This window comes from Lutjanus erythropterus, chromosome 12 (assembly GCF_056507025.1).
Source record: "Lutjanus erythropterus isolate fLutEry1 chromosome 12, fLutEry1.hap2, whole genome shotgun sequence".
In the NCBI taxonomy this organism is placed as follows: domain Eukaryota; kingdom Metazoa; phylum Chordata; class Actinopteri; order Lutjaniformes; family Lutjanidae; genus Lutjanus; species Lutjanus erythropterus.
The window spans coordinates 35,809,755-35,833,809 of NC_139328.1; the positions used below are offsets into that span (position 1 = coordinate 35,809,755).

Here is a 24,055-nt window from a genome sequence, read left to right on the forward strand (position 1 = left end):
TGTGACACTAGCTAAAATGATAGATACACAGATTCCACTGGATCCAGGACTCTGTCTCCTAGAAAACATGACAAACTTGAAACTAAATCAGAGTTCCAGGAAAGTCATTGTTATAGCTACTTATTTATTCTTTCCAGAAATTGTATCGCATTAACCTGGAGGCCAGATTCCCCCCCTCTAATATCAAAATGGATATCAAACATGACAAACTGTATGCCCTTAGAGAAGATCACCTAAAAACAGACCTAAAAACAGATATGACGCCTTTTTAAAGATCTGGCAGCCCTTTATTGAATATAGAGAAACATCAGCTGTGGATTCACTGTAACCTTTGACCTTTGTAAGCTAATACTAATGTTCAGTTTGACAAGTGTGGCACAATATAATCAATGTATTTGACTGTTTATGATTTTATTTTCCCGCCTCCTTGTCTTTTAACTGTGTATTTTATATTAATTTTTTAGTGGGAATACATTGTACTGTTCTTGTATAATTGAAAACTTGAAAATAAAATATTCCAAAAAAAAAAAAAAAAAAAAAGTTCACTGTAATCTGGTTTCTTCTGTACATGTAAACAGTGTTGATGTCCGCTACAAAAACTAGATCCAGGATGAAGAACTTCTGTGGCCACATTTCATGTCAACACATTACAGAAATCATGGTGAAGCATGTTGCAGCTGTCGGACAGAAGATATATTTACTTCAAGATTCGCTGTAGCAGCAGACGATGTGTCATTTTCTTTATCAAACAGTCCATCCACTAAATCAAAAAAAAAAAAGTGTTGTGTGTGTATGTGTGTGTTTGTTAAGAGGCCTGAGGCTGACAGTTCTGAGTCTCTGTGCTGCTGTTTTCATAGTCTTTGTGCAAGTCCAGTGGTCCATACAGGGTCTCCAGTACAGCCAGTACTCTGCTCTGGACTGAATCCACCTGCTCTACTGGGCAGTATTCATCCAGACTGGACCTGAAAACACACGTTAACAGACACATTTAACCTCTTTCTGACATCACATCTCACTTCAGACTCTCTTCCATCTGCAAGACCTTTAACTCTGTGTGGACGTCTTGTGTACCTGGACATGGTGACCAGTGTGGGTTTGGGCAGGGCCTTCAGAAACAGCTGTACAGCTGAGATAAGTCTGTCGATCTCCTCGTCAGTGCTGATGTGGTGAGGCAGCTCAACAGAGTCACAGGTTAACCCCGCCTGATGCACCTGAGACACAACAGATGGAGTGAGGAGGAGGAGGAGGAAGAGGAGGAGGAGGGAAAGGAAGACAAAAGAAGAGTCAGGATGAGGGAGGACTGCAAAGAGAACACTTTGAAGAAGAGAAAAGCAGTGAGATCAGAAAAAGGTCATAAAAATAGAATGTCACTTTTTTTCTGGGGATCCATTTTTTAAGAATTACAGACCATTATGATCCAATTAACAACAGGCCTTATCAATAAATCTTATATGGAGTTAATTTGTGCATGAGTGCTCAGTCCTGCCCATTTTTTCATCACCTTACATTATCTTGATGCATGCGTATACACGTTAAATACAAAAACGAAATGAATATATTTAGGCTGAGTTAACAAGACATCTCGCTGTTTTTATTCCCTGTCACCAAGAAATATATTAGGGGGCTTCTAAAACACAAAGATTCAAGTTGATCTCAGAATTGGGCTCAGAATTCAAAAATCTATTGAAAGAAGTTGCCCTGAAACTGAGCTTTCTGAACATTTTTTGTTTTTACAGTGTAGCCAACTTCATAAATGGAATTAACATCGCCTTGTTTTTTGTGTCATCAGTAAAACATTAAACACATTTTAATGTTTTATAAAAGTGTATACTGCACATACAAATATTAAATTTACAGAATTTCGTCCACAGTCTTTTATTTAGTTGGTGACTCAAATAAAATCTCCTATGACCCAACTGCGGGTCACGACCCGATCTCTGGGAATGACTGCTTTAAAGGAGCAGTATGCAACAAATGCAAGATTTTGACCATCTTTATTAACAGTCCAAACAAATAGGGGACAGTATAATTTCTTCCTCACCACTGTCTCATTGGTGGGAACTATCAAGTGTCTATAAATAATATTATAAATAGTACAGTCTAGACCTGATCTATACTAAAGTGCCCTGAGATAACTTTTGTTAGGATTTGGCGCAACACAAATAACTTGACCTGATTTAAACACAACCATCATCTCAAAATAATCTATGAACATATAGACTCATTACTGCAGGACAATGCTAGTTATAACTGCACTTATACCATGACATAGTATAATAAATATAGTATAATTACATAATGCTATAGCTGTTATTACCACATTTTATTGTGGTTCTACAGTTACAGTACATAAGTGAACTAGAATTCTTACCATTTCATAGTCAGGGCACTGGTTTCTTGACTTTAAACTGTAAACCAGATGGGCTAATGAAGCCATGCTGAAAACACACAGAAGGAAAAAAATGAATAGCTGCACCCTGAAAATATTTCAATAATAGAGAGAAAAAGTATCAGCATGGACTAACAGTCACACAACATAAGGCTCTGCATTTTGTAGTTGCAATAGCTACAATATTAAATGTCAGAAATCTCTCTCTGTTTATTACTCAATAAAGAATAAAACACTGATTGTCTATCACATAGGCAGTTAAGTCACTACATAATCATCTCACTGCCCACATGGTCCTGAGACACGGGAGTTTTCACTTAGTTTAACTGTTTTTTGTTGCAGCTGTCAGAGCTGGATAAGTTTCACCTTGTAAGAAGGCTTGATGTTATATATGTATACTTTTTGATTTTTTCTCCACACTTACAAAAAAAGAAGGAAGGATACAAATCAAAGAGTCAATCAATCAATATATTAATTAATAAATTCAGTGATAAATAGCAAAACAACAACAAAAGAACCCAACACAAAGCAGAAGGTTCACAGAATTACAGTCAGCAGGGGTAATCAGGCAAAATGAAGAGACAGTGGCATATTGAGCACAAAGACCCACATGGAGATGTATTTCTCAGTCCATGTTAGTCCACACAGTCCACTACTATGGGCCATCATTTCTGATATAGCACAGAAATCCCAAATATGAAATAACTTGTATGTTTGGTCCTCGAGCCAGAAGCTTAGAGCTTCTTAAAGGGATAAGTTCTATAGTGCTCCACATCCAATGAAACTGTAGGAACAGTGTCTGAAATCCACTGAAGATGAACACAACTCCATGCACTAAAAGATGCACCTTAAACAGCTTCAGTGAAGAGGAGGTGATGTTCAGAGCTGCTGAATGAATGCCAAGAACGCAGAACATGGATTACAATGGAAATATGATTGAGAAGACATTTTTACATGCAGGTAACATTCAACACTTTTCATGTTGAAACAATAAATTCCTCAGTGCTGCCATATTGACAGAGAAAGCTGAGCTCTCCTGCTGCAAAATCTGTTGTTCTTCCTGCACCAGTGATGTCACAGTGATGTCGCTGGTTTTAAGGAAGAAGTACAACTTGTATTTCTAGTCTCCTCTGCTGGATAGCCAGAGGGTTTGCTAAATAAAAATAAAATCAAATTTTTGTCAACTAACATTATGTTCTGGCCAACAAACTAACATCTATAGGCAACATGGGCGTGGGTGTCAGAAGCTCATGGTACATGTAGGCACTGGTGGTGCGGCTCTGTCAGTAGAACTCAGCTTTCTTGGTCACTATCGCAGCACTGAGGAATCTATTGTTTCAACTGACTACATTTACCATCAACGCTGACTGGACATCAACATGAAAAGTGTGGAATTTTCCCTCTAAGTTTTAGTAGTTAGGCCTGTTTCAGAGCCCTGGACTTTGTCTGAAATCAATCCCTCATTCACTCATTCATTATTCCCCACATAATAAACACTTTATTTTCTCACAGTACTCTATAGTGAGCAGTAAACTGAGATTTCAGACACTCACTAATCATTGCTATTGTGTGTCTAATTTCGTCATCTGTACAATGTTCTGCATTGCATTGTGGGAGTGTTAGCAATGGCACTGACACCGTGTACATGGGAGGCATGGAAGACAACACAGGCTGAGGGTTATCCCCAATGATAAATAAACTGGAGAAGACATCAGTGGAGTTCCCCTTTAAAAGAAACATTAACTCCAATGTTTATCTTGGAGTTGGAGATGTCCAACCGATGTACTAAGGCTGGACAATGTACTGTCAATATTATATTGTATTGTGATATGAGACGAGATATCATCTTAAATTTTAAATATTGTTATGTAGTGATAAAGTAGAAGCGTTGTCTTTTCCTGGGTTTAAAGGCTGCATTACAGTAAAGTGATGTCATCTTCTGAACTTACCAGACTGTTCCAGCTGTTCTATTATTGGTCTTTACTCACTTTATTATATCCACATTACTGATGATTATTGATCAAAAATCTCTGTGTTCATATTTTGTGAATAGTCCTCCCTACAATATTGTTGCAATATCGATAAATATTGTTATCTGGCCAAAAAGATTGTGATATTTGATATTGATTTCATTTTTCTCCCTAGCCACCTCCATCCTTTGGAGCACACAACATGTCATCAGTCACACCCAATATGATCAATAATTATGTCTATTGACCAATTTGAAACTTCACCATCGTGATATGTTTTTCATCGATATAGCCAAGGCCTACAATATGTCTTAAATTGCATTATATGCTTTAAAGATATTCAGTGGTGAATTTATTAACTCAACAACTTGAGAGTGAAAATAAACTCTGATGTTAAGGCAGCATGTTCTTTATAGTGTTCTTTAGTTTATACTGTTACTGTTAGAGAGAGGTTACCCAGGGTTGCTGGCCCAGCGTGTGACCGTCTCGTCCCCATCGTCCTCTAGCAGATCAGCAAATGCTGCTTCCAGGTCTTCTAACTGATGTACGCGTCGATCTACACACTCATCAAGCTCCTCCTGGATGTACATGCACACAGACAGACAAATTCATACACAATGTTAAGCTACAAAAAGTTAGCGCTGCGTTACAGCGTTGATATGTCTTGCGTTACAAGACATATAAGGAGTGAAATAAGCAGTAAACATCGTGTCTGAGCATCTCTTGCTTTGAAACTGCAGTGAACAAGAGCAGACTCAAACAGGCTGTGTGTATGACATCATAAACCTAATCAACCAATCCTGTTTATTGGGGGGTGTGGTGCTATACAGATCATTAGCGGTGATGCCCCGCCCACAGGAGAAGCTGGATGTAGCTAGTAATCGTGATTAGTGAGAAAAACAGAGGAGAAGCCAGGTGCTGCTACTTAAGGGTAGGGGAGGTGGAGAGGGTGGGGACGATTTGAATGTTCATCTATCCTTTAATATTAAATGAAGACAAGGTGTGGAGCCATATGTAAACCATTTTAACAAGGTACTTGAACTTATTTTGCAAAAACTGGTGGACTTTAAAGTACTGAATCACATACATTTCATGGTAATTTGAAACTTAATTGAAAATTAAAAACTTGTTTAAAAGTTTTTTTTTACTTGATGGCTTCTTGCGGCCCATCTGAAATACCAGCTAGGGAATGTCTGCTCTGTAGAATTACTCAAAGGCATAACATGCAGAATTTGTTGTTTTGTACACATGCCATTTTATTTATTTATTTATTTTAGACCGACAGCCCCCGCACCCAGCTGAGCCACAGGGACGCCCCCTCGTTCAAAGTTTTTAGTGAATGAAGAGAAAGAGTGGTGTTAGCAAGAACCAAGCAGTGAATGAGAGAAATGAAACGCTATTTTCTGATTGTTTCATGGCAATTTGTGTGTGTGTGTGTGTGTCTCAGCCCCACCCTGGGTCAGGCCTACAGCTCTTTATAAAGTCATGACACAGAGAGCAGAGGAGGGAGGTGGAGACAGCACCGTAACCTGGTAGCTACATTTTTACAGAGATCCGATCTCAAAATCTGTGAGCTGTCATAGCTGGGAGCCACGCGCCACTGCCAAACAAGCTGACGCCCAGAAACAGCCTCAACACAGAAAAATAATAAGAAATTGCTGGCAGAGGGCGGCGGCAACACACGTGGGTGTGGTGGTGGCTGCAGGGTGGGTCATAAGTGATGATTCAGAGGAATCATTTTTGTTTGAGTCTACATTTTAAAGGAAAATCCTGCATAGTATGTCTTTAAAACTTATATGATTCGTCTACCTCAGCAACCTCATACAGAGTCAAAGTCTCTCTGAAGTATCTACTGTTTTTATGTACCACTGCAGTAACTGAAAATTACATTCTCACTCACTCACCCAAATGATTGCTTTCAGGATGCAATAATTACCTGCAGACACTGACTGTGTATATGAGCACAGCAGCATACAGTCCCCACAGATACATCATTGTTTGCACATGTTCAACCACAGCTGTTTGTGTTCCCACTCTTGTGTTTGTATGTTACCAGAGGGATTAAATCTTTGGCAGAAAACAACAAAAAGGTCTGACCTGATCAGCATCAGGGCCGGGTCCTCTGAAGTTGTAGAGCTCCTTCAGGATGTTGTACTCTTCCTTGAAACAGAGACAAGATGAAGCTGAGGTATTCTTACTGTAAAGGATGCAACTGCACAATAATGATGACACAGACATTTAAGCCTAAAACAAAGCAGCAAAATCATTATCGATATCATTATAGCAAACCTTATGTGAAGTATAACTTAAAAGGCAAATATTGTTAAGTGCACAGACTAGCAGGTTTAATGCCACTCCAGAGGAGGACACGCTCTCTTTGTTGAGAGTGAATTTCATTTTTTATTTTGCTGTCCTGCCTATGAGGACTTTAAGAGATGTACTTTTTTTTTTTTTTTTTTTACTAAAATGTCCTCTATTCATGTCAGCTTCTTTTGGCTGGATGAGTAAGAGAAACTTGAGTTGTGCTTTAGACAGGGAACCTTTTTGTAGCAGATTTTATTTGTCAAGCTTGGGAAAGAAGGCGGACTATTAAGTTCAAGTCTAAGCTATAAAATGGACTGCAACAGTACTTTGTGTCTTATAAAAGCATGATGGTTGGACTCTTTGTGTGCATGAAAATAAAATAAAAGGAAATCAAATTGTATTTTCATTTTGAAAAAAAAAACAATAAAAATCTTTAAACCAGTACTTTCACAAAGGTATAAACTGCAGATATATAGCTGATGATCTGCTTGGGTTTCTCAACTGATCATAGAAAATATAGGCTTGTTTGACTCCTGTGTGTACCACTGTTAACTTAAATTACATTCATTTTCCAAACAGACAAGCACAGTAATTTGGACTTCACTGTCTTGCTCAAGGACCTTTCTTTAGCATGTATCGAGGACAAGCTCTGAGATGAGAAGACCAAAATTTAATCAAGGCCTGACTCACTCCGCCACCTGAGCTGCAGCCACTGAAATCACTGATGTCCACAGCAGATGTACCTGTGTATTCGATCCACTCTCCCTGGAATGCTGTGTTCACTTAATGACTGCCTTTGTGGCTCTGTGATGTCCGAAGCTGATCTCAAACAAAACAAGAGTTCCTTGTCATTGTGTCCCAGCACAAGGCAAAACTGACTCTGCCATCTGCTGTTTCCTTTTTGGATCATATCAGGCCTGTTGGAAGGAATCTGGGCGTCTGATTTGAGAGCAATTTAAGTTTTGAGCAGCGCACCACAAAGCTTGTGCAGTCATGTTTTTATCGTCTTAGAATTTTTTCAAAGATACAATCTCTCTTAACTTTTAAAGACACAGAGACCATTGTAAACGCCTTCATCTCATCACAGCTGGACTCCTGCAACTGCCTGCCTGAAACAAAAATCTACTGATCGACTCCAGACTGTGCAGAGCTCAGCTGCCAGGCTTTTAACTAGAACCAAGAGATGTGATCACATCACTCCCATTTTAGCCTCTTTACACCGGCTCACAGAAGCATAGATTTTAAGATTTTACTGAAGACTTTTAAGACTCTCATGGCCTCTCTCCCTGCTATATTTTGCACTTTACACACCAGTAGATACTTTGAGATCCTTAGGCAGAAATATTTTGTCTGCTTTAGAGGCCTGATGAAAACTAAAGGGGACAGAGTGTTTGTTGTCCGCCCCCCTGAGGCTCTGGAACAATCTGCCTGAAGAAATCAGGTCGGCCGAGTCACTGATCTCCAACCTCTTCCACTCCCTCACTCCTCCCATAGACCCATTTTTTATCTTTTTATAGGGGGAGCTAGCAGGTCAGCAATATATGCCACATAAAAGTAGCATGCATCATCTGAAAGCTGGAACCTGAATTAAATAAACCTGTAATAAACATTGTACGTTCTAGCCGTCTATTCCCATGTTTACAGTTCAGACAGTACAGGGGCTTGGAACATTATGACAGAGGTATATGATGGTCATTCTCATGATGCTCAATCAAGCATCAGAAGTTGTGGCATTTTTTTGGGTTGATACCATTTATTACTCAGATTACATGTAAAATTTAACCATTTTTGACCACTTGAGAACTGATAAAAATGGTCATAAATCACTAAAAAACACCACATCAATACAAGCAATAGTTCTCACCCCTGTGCTGATGTGAGGATGGGTGAAGATCTCCAGTTCACAAAACACTCCCAGAGCATCAGTGGAAAACAGCGTTACAGCCAAATCCAGTACAATTGAAGTGAACGGTGACCAGTTTTAATACTGCTCGTGTGGTCTAGCCTCTCAGACACACCTGCAGCAGGTACACAGGTTCTCCCCCAAGCGGCGCGGCTGCAGCAAAGAATTGATGTTCCTATTCTCTGTCAAAGTCCTCAGACATTTTCTTCTTTGTTGAAAGTTTGCGAAGTCAACTATATGCGTAACAAGTTGCTATTTCTGAACTGATCTCTCTCTGTTGTCTGAGTCACTTCCAGGTAGCATGTAAACACAGATGTGAAGGTATCACGAGATCTTGTATATCTCGTGTCGCACTGCTTGGGTGAGAACCTGTGTACCTGCTTCAGGCGTGTGCATGAGGATCAGGTCTGAGAGGCTACAGTTGACATTTAGGTTCAAAACATGGTGTAAATGGCGTCTTTTTGGGTAAAATTTTAATGTTGCGGCTTACTGACACTTGGATTACACCACACGAGCAGTATGGAGACATTTTGTGTTTTTTTTTTTTTTTTTTTTTACATTTTAAAACTGGTCACCATTCACTTCAATTGTACTGGATTTGGCCTCAATGCTGTTTTCCACTGAAGCTCCAGGAATGTTTTGTGAACTGGAGATCTTCACCCATCCTCACATCAGCACAGGGCTGAGTAGATATTGAGTGAATGTTAATTTTTGAGTGAACTATTGCTTTAAGGAACATCACAGAAAAATTCATGCTGTAAGCAGCAACTTGAAAGAATTGAGACCCACTTACTGTCAGTAACATTTGCCGTCCATCCTGTGAATGCTCCATGTCTCTAGTTAGAGGTTGTGAAGCAGGGTTGTGTGATGTTTGCTGAACTGGTATATTTCCATGTCCACAGTGGAACATCATGATGGACATCACTGATAAAGTTTTAATATTCTTTCTTTCATATTTTTTTCTTATATGTAGGTTGGATAGTCATTACAAACTGGGCAGTGCTATATGCTGTTTTTCTGGCTGACATTTCGTAAAATTCATTTTCATCAGTTCTACGTCTCTTTACATCACAATGTTATGATGGTAGAGGGCTCAGTCGATGAAGACTGTCAGGCAGTTCACTATGGTTATATTACACAGAGAGGTCAAATTTCAAAAAATGGTCTCACTACAGTAAAATGGCTACTATGGAAACTAATATCTTCATACATGAATACCACTGGGCTGATTGAATCCACGTGAGTCACAGCTTGATATTCCAACAGGGAGCACAGTATGCAGAAATATTCAAATAGAACAGGTTAATATAACACATTTACACTGCACACAAAACTGCATGGAACTGGCATTAAGTGGGCATGTCTGTAAATGGTACCCATAGAACTGATTTTCATTCAGATACCTTGAGATGAGAGGTCAAGGAACCCCTTTGAAAATGGCCATGCCAGTTTTTTCCCTCACCCACATTTAGCCTTCAACTTTTGGAGCTCGTGGTTCATACCATTTCACTCCAGATTTAAAACTGAGCCCACTACATCCTCTCAGAGAGAGTCAGACAGCTGCTGATGAGAACATCCTCACAGAGTTGAAGAGGGTTAGTCCCTTCTTAAACCAGACTTTTAACACAGAGCCTTTCCTCATTTTACTTGAGTATTAACTTTCTTTGAAATGTCTTTTATTTCCTCAAAAACGTTTTTGGTTTTTAATGTTTTCTTTTAAAATCTGCTGATTTTATGACTGTTTTATTTTGCTGCCTTTATGAAGCATGGACGCTCTCTATAAATAAAGATTATAATTATTATTAAATCTACCCAGCACCAGAAAACATGAACAATGTCCTGCCCACTGAGGGTGGCACTGTACCAGCAGCCCTTTTGTTTCTGTTTGAATAAAAGATTTTTCCTTTCAAAGCCCTGTAGACTCTTTACTTTGTGGATGTGATGTATTTCCTGTTGAAACAGACCAGGGATCAGTCCAAACTCTCGTCTGATGGTGATTTCCTGTTTTTCAGGAAGTTTAAATCTCTCACTGTTAAAGAGTGCTTCTGATCAAGGATAATAATGAAAAAGAAGTGTGAAAAATCAGTTGACTGGAAGAATTCTCTGCAGTTGTAGGTGTCTGAGTACATGATCACATGACAAGAAGCTGCTCCAATACTAACCAATGAGGCTGAGGTGTATAAGCTGAACATACCTGTGTGTATAACTCCTTGAAGGGATTCTTACATGAGAAGAAATCTAAATCAATGTCCAAGATGTACGGATCTGTCTCACTCAGAAATGAAGACAGTTTTTTCACAACATAACTGGTAGATCCTTCATCATCATCATCACCCAAGTTTGTCCCATTGCTGCCCTCTGCTGGCTGTAGCGTGTCGGTGCAGGTAAAGAGGGGCTCAGAGCAGCTGGCTTCCCCAGCTTTATCCTCCTCTGTACGAGCTCTCTTGGCAAACCACCTCTGTGTGTCATCTTCTGTTATCTGATCTGAAAACAGCATCAGACAGTGTGAGAAAGAAGTTTGTTCACTGGTGAACTGAGCTGTAAACTGGAATGTAATCACAACTAAAATAATGAATAAAAGACAATGAAAATAAATACTAGGAAATACTAAACTAAGAAAAAACAAAAATAATACTCCAGACCTAATTATGAGATTATATGTGTAGGGTACAAACACTGCAAACACATGAATAATATCCAACACTATATAAAAACTGCATTTCTTGAATGATACATTTAATATTATATATACACAATATTTTGTACTGTAAAATATATTTAAGGTATAAAAACTTTTGACCCCCTGCAAACTTTAATACAAATTAAATGCTGACAATAAACTGACTTAAAAACAACAGTTAATCTATTTTCAAAACAGTTGGCAATTAATGTAATAGTCAATTTATAATACATTAATCATTGCCACTCTGTTTCAAAGTTTCTCTTGATGACATTAGATATTCATGACTAAATAAGCTTTTTAGGGAGACCATCACATAGTGTGTCCACCACAGAGCTCTGACAGTGTGAAGGATTTAGTGGCATCTAGTAGTGAGGCTGCAGAGTATCACTTTACAATAAGTCTACCCTTACAAATGGTGTATAAATGTTTAGAATAATTAGTTATTAATTGAGGTTGTAGACACTTTACAAATCATGAATAAATTGTGAGAACACATCGGATAAAAAGGGCAGCAGTGACCTGCTGCTTGCCACATAGTGAGCCCACATTAACCTGCACTGTCGAGTCTCAGATTTGTTAATAATTCACCGCCAGTAAATCTTAATAGTCAAAAAGTTTCATTTGGTGTATCAAATTTATATAATAATAATTTCCTTAAGGATTAATAAAGTTCTATTTTATCTAAGACTCTATATTTCCCAATTTATTTCTTATTTCATAAACAGAATAATTTTATGTGAACAATCAACATTTTTTCCATTTTAACTCTTGTCCTGCCAATGATGAGACATTAGATATGTTCTATTGTTAATGTGAGGAGTCAACAAATATGGCGTAACACCTGTTAAAATAGGTCAGATAATTAAGGAGAAAACATCATTTCCATTCCATGGGTTTGTTTTATTGCTTCTGATTACCTTTTTTAAATGTAAATATTAAATTCAATGACCTCTCATGGCCCATCGCAGGGCCGCGGTCCACACTTTGGGAATCTCTGCTGTATCAAATTACTAGATTCATACACTAAGGCTTTGGCAGGATTGTTTACCGTGACATTTTCAGCACACAACATTTTACACTTTACATGAGGCTCCCATTGTCAATTATTAATGGCAATAACCTTTAAGTAAGGTTAATTATTAGTAAGAAGTAACTCAAACTGATGCATTAAAACTGCATTATAACTTGCTTATAATTGTCTATTAGTATATTTGTTGTTGTTTTTTTAATTAGAAGTGTTTACAACCTAAATATAAATCATTTATTAAAGGTAAGGTTAGGGTTAGCAAAGAGGTACCTGTTGCACATTGCAGTACCATTAAGGTATAGATTGAAATAACCAAGTACCAACCTTCTCCTGACAAATGATACAAGAAAGCATACATTCAATTCTTTTGGTTCCCAGATCTAGAAAAAAATAAAGACTATATTGTTTTGCAACTGCGAGACTTCTTCATGAAGAAGATTTATCTGGGCTACTGTACAAACATAGCGGTGCAACATGGTGGACTCAATGGAAGAGGACACACCCTCTGTAGATATAAAGGGCTCATTTTATAGCAGCAAAAACACGATTCTTATTACCACATGATTATACACTAATGAAAACATACTTATGAATATTATATTCCTTTTTTGCCATATTCTGTCAATAACTCCCTGTAAATCTTACACATTTGGGCCTTTAAATGTTCAACTCAGTACCTGTCTTGGTCACAAAAAAAAACCTTAGAGATCCATATCAAGATTGTTTAAGTTATGTGTTTGTGCATACTGTTAACAGATTTTCTTTGAAACTCTCAAACATCAATTTCAGTAGCCTACTGGGCTCAAAAATTCACAGCCTGGCTTTATGTGAGATGGCTGTAGTGTTTCAGTGAAGTGAAGGAGAAGCTTTTCGTACAGCGTACATCAGCTGAGGACAACAGAGACTCTTAGAGTCACTCATTCATTTAAAAGATCAATGCAGATTGATTTACTGCTGCTCCTGCTTTAACCTCATTAAACATAATTTCTATGGTTCATATTAGCTTTAGCTGAACTCTAAAACACATTTTGTCAAAGAATGAGGACTGTGGAGTCACTTCAAGGCCAGCACGGACAGACACAGTTATTACAGGGACAAATAACTATTTCAGAGTTCATATAGGCATGCAAGCATCGTATTAAATTACTTTGGACGTATCCTTTAAAGTGGAGGAAAAGAAGACTGCACGCTGATGGAAACAATGAGGTTTCAAAGAGGCTTAGCAAATGTTTTATAAATAGGAAATGTATTCTGCATGTTTGTTGGGCTTTTTAAATTCTAAAAAGAAGTATGATTATATTGCAATTCCCATGTTTTGCACAAACCTGGTAATTTTTAAGCATGGCTCTTTCACACTGAGGGCAGCATTCAGCTACTCATTTCTCTTGGTGATCAGAGTGAGTGCCTTAAAAGCGGGGCACATTGCAATTTTGCAGCTCTGGTCCCAATGACACTGGCACGCTGTTTTGGCACTGAGAGAGGAATCAATCACTTGAGTGCTGGCGTCGGTGATAACAGTCAACAGCGGTTGTATTCAGCCACCAACAAACAAATCTCAAAAGCACCCCGACAAGTTCAAATGAGACACACCTGATGGAAGCCAGAGCGCATAACTGAGCTCTTAAAATCCTTCTGTAAACACTTTTTAATAAAAACTGCTGCCAGAAATATTATAACCTTAACAGCATAATAGTTATTTATAAGTAACATCAAGGAAATCTTATTAACTGTGTCCGTTTTTTTTCATATCACTCACTCTATATGACAGTACAGTACAGTTGAATACAGTACAAAGACAAGATGTTTAATGTTCAAACTGATTAATTCTATCAGGGCTGCACAATTTGGTAAAAAAAAAGTCATGCGATTATTTTCACTGTAATTGTGATGTGCAGTATGATTAGTTGAAATGATCAGTTTTGCATTACAATTTTCATGTATGTTGAAAAATATAACTACACTGCAAAAAAACATGTTTTCTTTCATCTGGAGAACAAGGTTTTTAGTCCAGGTCATCGCTGCAGCACCGCAGTACCTCATTATAATACTGTTTTCTCACACATTTTTCCTTTTTCAAAATTTGCAGTTTGGTTCTTGTTCTGCAATTTGGAAATTGCACTTGGCCATACTGCGATTTTTGATTAACTGTTCAACCCTAAACTTTAATTTTTTTTGTAAATGTACACTCATTCTAATTTGCCTGCAACACGAGTAAGTTTACCACTGTGACACATCACTTTTTCTTTCAGCAACACTTAGTCAGCATTTAAGAACTGAGGACACTAATCGTTGAAGTTTTGAAAGTGAAATTCTTTCTCATTCTTGTAGGGCCGGGCAATATATCGATATTACATCGTATGGCAATATGAGACTGGATATCATGATAGATTTTGGATATTGTTATATCAAGATATGTATAAGTGTAGTCTTTCTGGTTTTAAAGGCTGCATTACAACACAAAGATGTATTTTCAGAACTTACCAGATTGCTCTAACTGTTCTGTTAATTGATTTTCTCACTTAATAATATTACACATATAATTATACATCAAAAAATGTAATTGGGTTAATATTTCATGAAAGCACCAATAATCATCCCTACAACATTGTCACAATATTGATATTGAGGTATTTGGTCAAAAATATCGTCATATTTGATTTTGTCTGTATAATATATAACAATACAACAAACTCATTTTTATCACTTTAGCTGCTTCCACCTGTCTGTCAACATGTCTTCAGGCACAACCTACATAATCAATAACTATCGATATCAACCAATATGAATCGTCACTATCGTGATGATGCTATCAACAGTCCAGTGTGTCTGTTGTCATATTTTCTGCTTCATAATGCACCACACATGTTCAGTGGGAGACAGATCTGGACTGCAGGCAGGTCAGTCTAGTACCTGAACTCTTTTACTACGAAGACACGCTGTTGGAACACGTCCACAATGAGTCTTGGCATCGTCTCGCTGACATCTCTGAAAAAGATGTGCTCTAAAACCTGTGTGTACCTTTCAACATTAATGGGATCTTCACATATTTGACAGTTACCCATGATCCCATGGGCACAAACACACCCCCATACCATCACAGATGTTGTCTTTTGAAGTTAGTGCTGGTAACAATCTGGATGGTTCTTTTCCTCTTTACCCCAGAGGAGAAAATGTCCATGATTCCTGAAAACAATCTGAAGTGTGTTTTGGAATGTGCTGCAGGCATCAAATTCAGAATGAGTATTTACAAAAAAACAATGAAGTTAATCAGTTTGAATATTAAATAGCTTGATTTTGTATTGTATTCAATTAAATACAAGAAAAGTATTTGCAAATCACTGCATTCATTCTGGTTTTATTAACATTTTACACAGCATCCCAACTTTTTCAGAAATGGGACTGAAGAAATTGGCAACAATTTTAATAACTAATTAATCATTTCAGTCCTTTTTTCAAGCAAACATGCCACATATTCTTTGCTTCCAGCTTCTCCAATGTGAGGATTTGCTGTTTTGTTTGCTTTATATGATTGGAAACTGAATGTGTTTGAGTGTTGGACTGTTGGTCTGACAGTCCAGCTGTTTGAACACATCATTTAGGGCTCAGCAGAATTATAATAGGCATTTTTCATCATTTTATGGACTAAACTCAATCAGTCGACCAGGTTTTCTGCTAACAAGTAATTACTGTTTTTCAGCTGGAAAATCTGTTCAACCCATGCACAAGACAGACTTCCTCATGAAAACATCCCTCCGACAGAGCTCAGTAAACTGAGGTACAAGACGTCAAAGTAAACCAATTCCTTGTTTGACTAACTCTGTCAACTTTCCACACACCCTTTAATGGTTAAAGTACACACCTGTAGGTGACCTGCGACTTGCTTTGACAGGGTTGACTTTGACCACGTTCAGTGTAAGCGGTTTAGGGTTCTCCAGCTGCTCTTCACACACGTACAGACCATCACTGAGGAAGTAGTTGTCTGTACTGGTCACCCTGCAGAGAACCAGAGAGACAGAGACAAAAAAAGCAGCTCATGATGAATCAAAAAAATACTCAAAAGGACACTTCAATAAGGCATTCCTCAGCCAAGGCCAAAACCTATCTTGCAGTTTTAAGGAAAGTGAAAAATAACTTGTCATGTTTTTGAAACCGCCGGAAAAGAATTGACTTAACATATAAGGCAGGAATTTTTAGATTTTATTTAAAGATAGATATAATGAGGCTATAACATGACAACGAGACGAGTGATGAGAAGAAGGCAGCACTGTGGGTAAGTGAGAGGAGGCTGTTGGCACTGCAACTCACAGCTTAAGAGAAAAGAGAGCAAGAAAGTACACCTCATACCTGAGTATTGTTACTGCAAAAAAAAGAGTATTGAAAGGATTACATGTATTCAGTAGAGATGTTTATCAATATTTTTGACAACATTAGTCACAACACAGGGGAGTTTCAAAACAGCCCATCACAAGACAGATGGGTTTTTGGAATAGCCAATCACTGCCCAGGGAAGTTTTTACAACAGCCAATCACAGAAAAAGTGTTCTTTACAGCCGCCAATCACAGCACTGAGGGTTTATAGCAGCCAATCACAACACAGAGGGATTTAACAAGAGCTCAGGTGGTTTTTACAAGAGCCAATCAAAACATGCCAGTTACAAGACAGGTGGATTTCACAACAACCAATCACAAGACAGATGGGTTTTACAACAGCCAATCATATCACAGGGGAGTTTCACAACAGCCAATCACAATATAGGGGAGTTTGATATCAGTCAATCTCAGCAAAGGGGGCTTTACACAGGGGAGTTTTGCAACAGTCATTCACAACACAAGGGGATTTCAAAAGAGCCAATCACAGCACAGGTGAGTTTTTAGCAGCCAAACACAAAACAGGGCAGTTTTATAACAGCCAATCATAACACAGGGGAATTTTGCAACAGCAAATCATTACACAGGGGAGTTTTACAAAAGCCAATCATAGCACACAGAGATTTTACAACAGCCAATCAGACCACAAGGGGGTTTACAACAGCCAATCACAAAACATTGGACTTTATACAACCACCAATCATAGAAAAAGTGTTTTATAGCTGCCAATCATAGCACGTGGGATTTACAACAGCCAATTCAACATGCCAATTACAAGACAGATGAATTTCACAACAGCCAATCACAACACAGGTGGGTTTTACAATTGCCAATCACAATATAGGGGAGTTTTATATTAGCCAATCACAGCACAGGTAATTTTAAATGCAAATCACAGTACAAGGGGATTTTACAACAGCCAATAACAGCACAAAGAGATTTTACAGCAGCCAATCACAAGACAGTTAGCTTTTACAAAAGCCAATCAGACCTCAGGGGATTTTCACAACAGCCAAACACAGCTCACAGGATTTTTACAACAGCCAATCACAACACAGGGGAGTTTTTACAACACCCATTTTTTTTTACAATTCTGAACAATAGGGGAAAAAATCAGCAGTACAGTTCAAGGACCTGCATTTTCCCTCAAATTTGCATTAATTGTGACTTAAGGTTTCCTGAAGGCACATTTTGATGAAAAATGAGCCAAACTTCTCCGGCAGTTCAGGAAAATGGTGGCTCACACCACAGTACGTTACGTCCTTAGGCGTGTCAGAGAGATTTTGGTTTTGCATTGTGTTAGCATCTCTGGTTCTCCTGTAAGGAGTAGCCACAGTATATTGGTAGAGAGCCACTAATGAGTACTGTTCACTGTTTATGTAGAAAGTTGAACTAAAAGGTGCAATGGAATCAGGATACTTGTACAGTCACGAAACTCATATGTACCTACATGAACGATAACAGGGGAAACTGTCCCGCCCTACCTAACACCAAAGTGAGGAAGATATATATCAAGCCCAGCTTGTCCTGAGAAGAATTCTGCCAACAGTGAAAGCATTTGTGTGTGTGGACTTTGGGCTTTGAAATGAAAGAGATACACTTAATGAAGCAACAGATGATTTCACAATAGAGTATGAATCTGTTTTGGTGTGTACTCTACCTGATGGTGGTGGTGGAGGAGTCTCTTCCTACAGCCATACTGTGTTCTCCCTCTCTGATCTGCTGAGCCCAGTATGGATGCAGCCAGGCCACACAGGACACATGACCAGCATACACCATGGGCATGATCCAGTTCTCTATACTCAGCTCACTGAAAAAGAAAAATCAAGACATGCTGTGATTGGTGGGGTCCAATCAGTCCTACCCCAGCACACTAGCTGGCACATGCTGCTGCTGATTCACAACTAAAGGGTCAGTTCATCCAAAACAAGACAGCATATTTTCTCACTTAACCGTTAATGGTATTTAGCCATGCAGATAGTTGTGGTTTTATCTGTCCAGGTTTTAGACATCTGGAATCACATCTGGGTGGCGTGACAAGACATCAATACCACCGTTAATCAGTTATTAAATGTATACGTCAGCTCCTTCAGATGGAAAATGTTTTTCATTTCACAGCATAGTTGTATTGTGAACAGCCATTTTATTTTTTTAAAGTGTCTCAGAGTTCTCTTAAAGCTAATCAAAATACACATTTTTAAACCACAATTCTTAGTTTGATTTAGAAGGCCTACAGAGTTGACATGGTATAGTTGAGACACATCTGATAAAAATATTTAATGAACTGGTCAAAAATTAGAAAGTTTACCAGTGTGTGAGCAGTATTCCCTCCAAGGGTCCTTAGAGTAAAACTTTTTATGTCTGTGTCTGTCTGTTTGTGTAAAAATTTGACTGAGTTGACAGAATTCTGGACCGAAAAGATAAAAATCTGCACATCAGAAGACCACCTGTACAGGGAGCTCTTCTAATGTGCGGATTTTTTCCTTTTCTCTTTAGATACTTTGTGATCCAGAACCCAACCCTTTGAATGCAGGGATGTGTGTGTCTTTTTCACACTGATTTTGATGGAAATCTGGAACACAACTTTTAAGAGTCAACATCTTCTTAAGAAATTGCACATGTATGTGTGTTGTGTGTGTTTGTGTGTGTGTACACAATACAATAAGTCACTGCTGAATGCCTAAATGCTTTCAAAATCATTGACTAAAACGTCATTTTCTACATTTCTTTTATTTTCCCTCCTGCACCAAAAATGTACAAACCATGACCCTAAAACTGAGTTAATTTTAAAACAAACACATGGACGACTGAAAGTCACAAATTAGGATCCAACTTAATTTTTCTATATTTTAATTTTACTCTACAGAAAACAGATTGTACAAACAACTTTTCTCCCCGTTTTAGATTATGGTTATATTATTCATAGACATGCTCCTGCCTTTATCCTTAAATATCTATCTGAGGTTTTACTTATAATACTGGTTTCTCAGGACTGGCTGATAATATACACCGATCAGGCATAACATTATGACCACCTGCCTAATACTGTGTTGGTCCCCCTTTTGCTGCCAAAACAGCCCTGAACCGTCGAGGCATGGACTCCACTAGACCCCTGAAGGTGTGCTGTGGTATCTGACACCAAGATGTTAGCAGCAGATCCTTTAAGTCCTGTAAGTTGCGAGGTGGGGCCTCCATGGATCAGACTTGTTTGTCCAGCACATCCCACTGATGCTCGACTGGACTGAGATCTGGAGAATTTCTGGGGCAAGTCAACACCTCAAACTCGTTGTTGTGCTCCTCAAACCATTCCTGAACCATTTTTGCTTTGTGGCATGGTGCATTATCCTGCTGAAAGAGGCCACAGCCATCAGGGAATACCATTTCCATGAAAGGGTGTACATAGTCTGCAACAATGCTTAGGTAGGTGGTACGTGTCAAAGTAACATCCACATGGATGGCAGGACCCAAGGTTTCCCTGCAGAACATTGTCCAAAGCATCACACTGTCTCCGCTGGCTTGCCTTCTTCCCATAGTGCATCCTGGTTCCATGTGTTCCCCAGGTAAGCGACGCACACGCACCCGGCCATCCATATGATGTAAAAGAAAACGTGATTCATCAGACCAGGCCACCTTCTTCCATTGCTCTGTGGTCCAGTTCTGATGATCACTCATTGTTGGTGCTTTCAGTGGTGCACAGGGGTCAACATGAACACCCTGACTGGTCTGCAGCTATGCAGCTCCATACACAACAAACTGTGATACACTGTGTATTCTGACAGCTTTCTATCAGAACCAGCATTAACTTCTTCAGTATTTTGAGCAACAGTAGCTCGTCTGTTGGATCAGACCACACAGACCAGCCTTCACTCCCTACATGCATCAATGAGCCTTGGCCGTCCATGACCCTGTCGCCGGTTCACCACTGTTCCTTCCTTGGACCATTTTTGATAGATACTGACCACTGCAGACCAGGAACACCCCACAAGAGCTGCAGTTTTGGAGATGCTCTGACCCAGTCATCTAACCATCACAATTTGGCTCTTATCAAACTCACTCAAATCCTTACGCTTGCCCATTTTTCCTGCTTCAGAAACATCAAGTTTGAGGACAAAATGTTCACTTTCTGCCTAATATATCCCAGCCACTAACAGGTGTCATGATGAAGAGATAATCAGTGTTATTCACTTCACCTGTCAGTGGTCATAATGTTATGACTGATCAGTGTATGTGCCCACAGTAAAGTGCAATCTTGGAAAGACAGCTTTATTTTGTCTGAAATAATATACAAAATAGACTGAAAATTGACACAATGACACTGATAGGACAATTCAAAAAAATTGGTGATGCCAAGAATATTTTAAAATGTATTTTTTTGATGTATCATTTCATCACTAATAGTGTTATGCCACTGCATAATCATATGGATATTTAGGCATTTATTCCAACATGTCACAGAGGTAAGTGACTCCACAGCCACATCCAGCTATCACCTGTTCACATAATCCCCAGCTCTGACAAACACAAGACATGGCTTCATGATTTGACTCTTTCAGCCCTCTTGGAGTTTGGAATGAGTCAGTCTGAGTTGTAACACACCGAAACCAAACCTACCTGAAAAGTTTGTCCTTATCAAAGACAGTGTCAGCAGACATGTTGACAGGGATGAGCAGATCAGGATGGGAGTCTAAGTGAACCATCTTTATGTTCTTCAGTGGGAGGTGTCTGGATGCAATGGCACGATAAATATGACACACCACCTACAAAAGATACAGTAAAACAAGCAGTTTTAAGCTCCTTAACTCATTATTGGAGCACATCAGACAGCCATAAAATAAGACCTGTGCAGGATCCATAAGAATTATATACACACAGCACATGAGGATGCTGCAGGATAGTTAGCACAGCAATTACAGAGTAAAACACAACTTAAGATCAGATATGCAGAAATTTGCTAAAGCAGAATCTGACAGTTTGGATGCAGAGATTGATGAGATGAATCTGGACTCAGCTTACAGGAGGCTCAGGCTGTTTTACCCCTGACTGAAAAATCTCAATAACTGGAGGACAAATCTGAAATTATGGACACAATCTGAACCCCACCTAAATTCTGAGGAGCTCATGAGGGCCTCTCTGATCATTTCAGATGATTTCAGAAAAGACATGTTACTTTAGACAATTTTATGCCACTGGTATGATGATAATATAATAGCATAATAACTATACTTTGTTTCTGCAGCAGACTCTACTAAAACTACTTTCTTTCTACTAGAACAGAAGTCAGACACAAAGATTGTCATGAAACTGCTTGCAAAATGTCTGTGGATTATTGAGTAACTGGGGTGTGATTTCTGCAAAGACACACTGGTGCTGAATTTTTCAAATGTGTTTATGGGTGCTTTGAGCAGCACAATCCAAGCGCCATTTAGTATTATTTTATTGGAGAGAAGGCAGACATCTCTACGGTCAATATCTCCAAAACTCTGCAACTCACACCAAAACTATCTCGATGGATAAATAAGGCTACAGGCAAGAAGAAAAACATGCATTGATGATACCAATATAGAACAATGTCAGTGAGACAGGCCAATATCAGGCCATCAGCTTATCGATATATCTGTCTTGCTCTGTCTTGTATGTTTCAATCAGATCTATTCCACAGAGGTAGTCTACTGGAAGACCTATATGGCCTATATGAAACCCAGCGATGCATTTTCCTATTAACTTTTATGATTGTCATCTACAGGCTTAGTAACTGAGATTAAGCTTGGTTGTTAAGAGCTGCAAGTTGGGAAATTTGAGTAATTAACATAATTAACCAATTAATTGCCAAAAACTATTATTTTGCTCTAAGAGTCTTGAGTTCATATAATGCCCAGAAACCCCAGAAGTCCTGAATATTTCATAAAATACTGTAAAAGGTGTTTTTTTTTCTTTAAATGAGCAATGATTTGCAGCTCCTCTCCCTCATCTACTTTTATTATTAAATAAGTGTATTATTAATGAATATGGTAATAGAGATCTGCCAACTGAGCTAGAAATGTTTTCTTATATTTTATATACACTATGCATTTCATTAACATTAAAATAAACTGTTAAGTCTCTGATGATTTTTTCTTCTTTATTTTACCTAACAAGCTTCATAATGAACTCACTGTACAAATGAACTACATTGCCCAACATGTAACCCTTTGCAGCCAAGTTGAATTCCATCCACTTGGCCTATATGATGACATTTGACTGTTACAGTTTATAGTAAACAACATTAATGGGTCCAAGAAATTTCAACTAGACTCATCCATGTCCTTTCACATGTTTTAGTAAACTGATATCAGACCAGTACTGACAGTCTATGTTTGGTACAGTAACCGGAGAGCTTGCTGAGAGGCTGCTGATTGGCTGACAGGCTTTGACATGAACACTGTCATGGAAAGTGACATCTATTACACCTATCATTGTGAAAACTGCCACTATAAGACGACTGAATTTTTGAAAAGACAAATTATATTAAATTGAAAAGAAACTTAAATGTAACTGTCCCAGCAATAATCACAGTAATAATAGGCATACGTAATAATAATAATGATGAGTAATAAAGTGGCAATATCCAATGAAATTAGCTATATAGCTTTAGCTAGCTAGCTAGAGCTATAGACAACGTAATATTACAGACATATATTCCAGCTGTATTCACATAGAAGCAGCTTACATCATGGTGGTCCTCCACTATCCACACTGGCAAATCCTTGTAGACTCTCTTTAGTGGCACCGAGCTCATTTTAACAGAGAATAAAGGATGTAACGTAGCTGATTTACTCCGTCCGCACGTAACTAACGCTATTCTTAAACTTGACTTAAGCTAATTAATGTCACATTCTCATGTTTACCGCCATCTCCTGCGCACATTTTAATCACGTTTGGTCAGAAAGTATTCAGCGTTTACATTCAGCAGCAGCTGACAGCCCGCTGGCAGGAGTTAAATTTCCCGGAAGGGACACATTGTTTATATGTCCGTGTAGAAACACGACTCGGATAATACAAACGTTCTTAGTGCATTATAGCACATACATTCGGTAATTAAATAGAATGAAAAATGGGGACATAAAATTGAAAAATTATGTTTGTTAAACTATATAATAAAATTTGCAGTTTAGAAACTAGAAGAAAGGAAATACAACCAGTAATGTGCACCACTCTCATTGTAAAAACACGAGATCACAAACACTAAAGATACCATTTAAGTTATGTTTTTAGAGCTTCCACATATTTGTCGTTTTACACTTTTTTTAAAATTTGAAAATATCCTTGGGCTGATACACAAAGACAATACAATATCAAAGTGACAGTGACACAGTGTCACTGGTTTGTGTTTTTTTTGTGTTTTCACCATAATTACATTTTCACTATAATTTCA

At 38.4% G+C, this 24,055-nt stretch overlaps 1 protein-coding gene across 1 annotated transcript; it reads right to left on the reverse strand.

The window, feature by feature from the left end:
- Nucleotides 1–265: 265 nt before the first annotated feature.
- c12h5orf22 (chromosome 12 C5orf22 homolog) lies at nucleotides 266–23,616 on the reverse strand. The gene is made up of 10 exons (XM_084732964.1): nucleotides 23,351–23,616; nucleotides 21,256–21,401; nucleotides 18,305–18,454; nucleotides 16,136–16,269; nucleotides 10,761–11,050; nucleotides 6,457–6,519; nucleotides 4,816–4,937; nucleotides 2,372–2,438; nucleotides 1,072–1,211; nucleotides 266–962 (listed from the first exon to the last, which is right to left on the reverse strand). The coding sequence occupies exons 1-10, from the start codon at nucleotides 23,417–23,419 to the stop codon at nucleotides 806–808; spliced, it is 1,338 nt and encodes a 445-aa protein (XP_084589090.1). The 5' UTR covers nucleotides 23,420–23,616; the 3' UTR covers nucleotides 266–805.
- Nucleotides 23,617–24,055: the final 439 nt, after the last annotated feature.

Bases quoted from the DNA above. Each gene is read 5' to 3' on its own strand.
- c12h5orf22 (XM_084732964.1), bottom strand. From the start codon at position 23,419: ATGAGCTCGGTGCCACTAAAGAGAGTCTACAAGGATTTGCCAGTGTGG. The intron at 21,402-23,350 runs GTAAGCTGCTTC...TATCTTTTGTAG, and splicing joins TAGTGGAGGACCACCATGAT to GTGGTGTGTCATATTTATCG. The intron at 1,212-2,371 runs GTAAGAATTCTA...GTTGTGTCTCAG, and splicing joins AGTGCCCTGACTATGAAATG to GTGCATCAGGCGGGGTTAAC.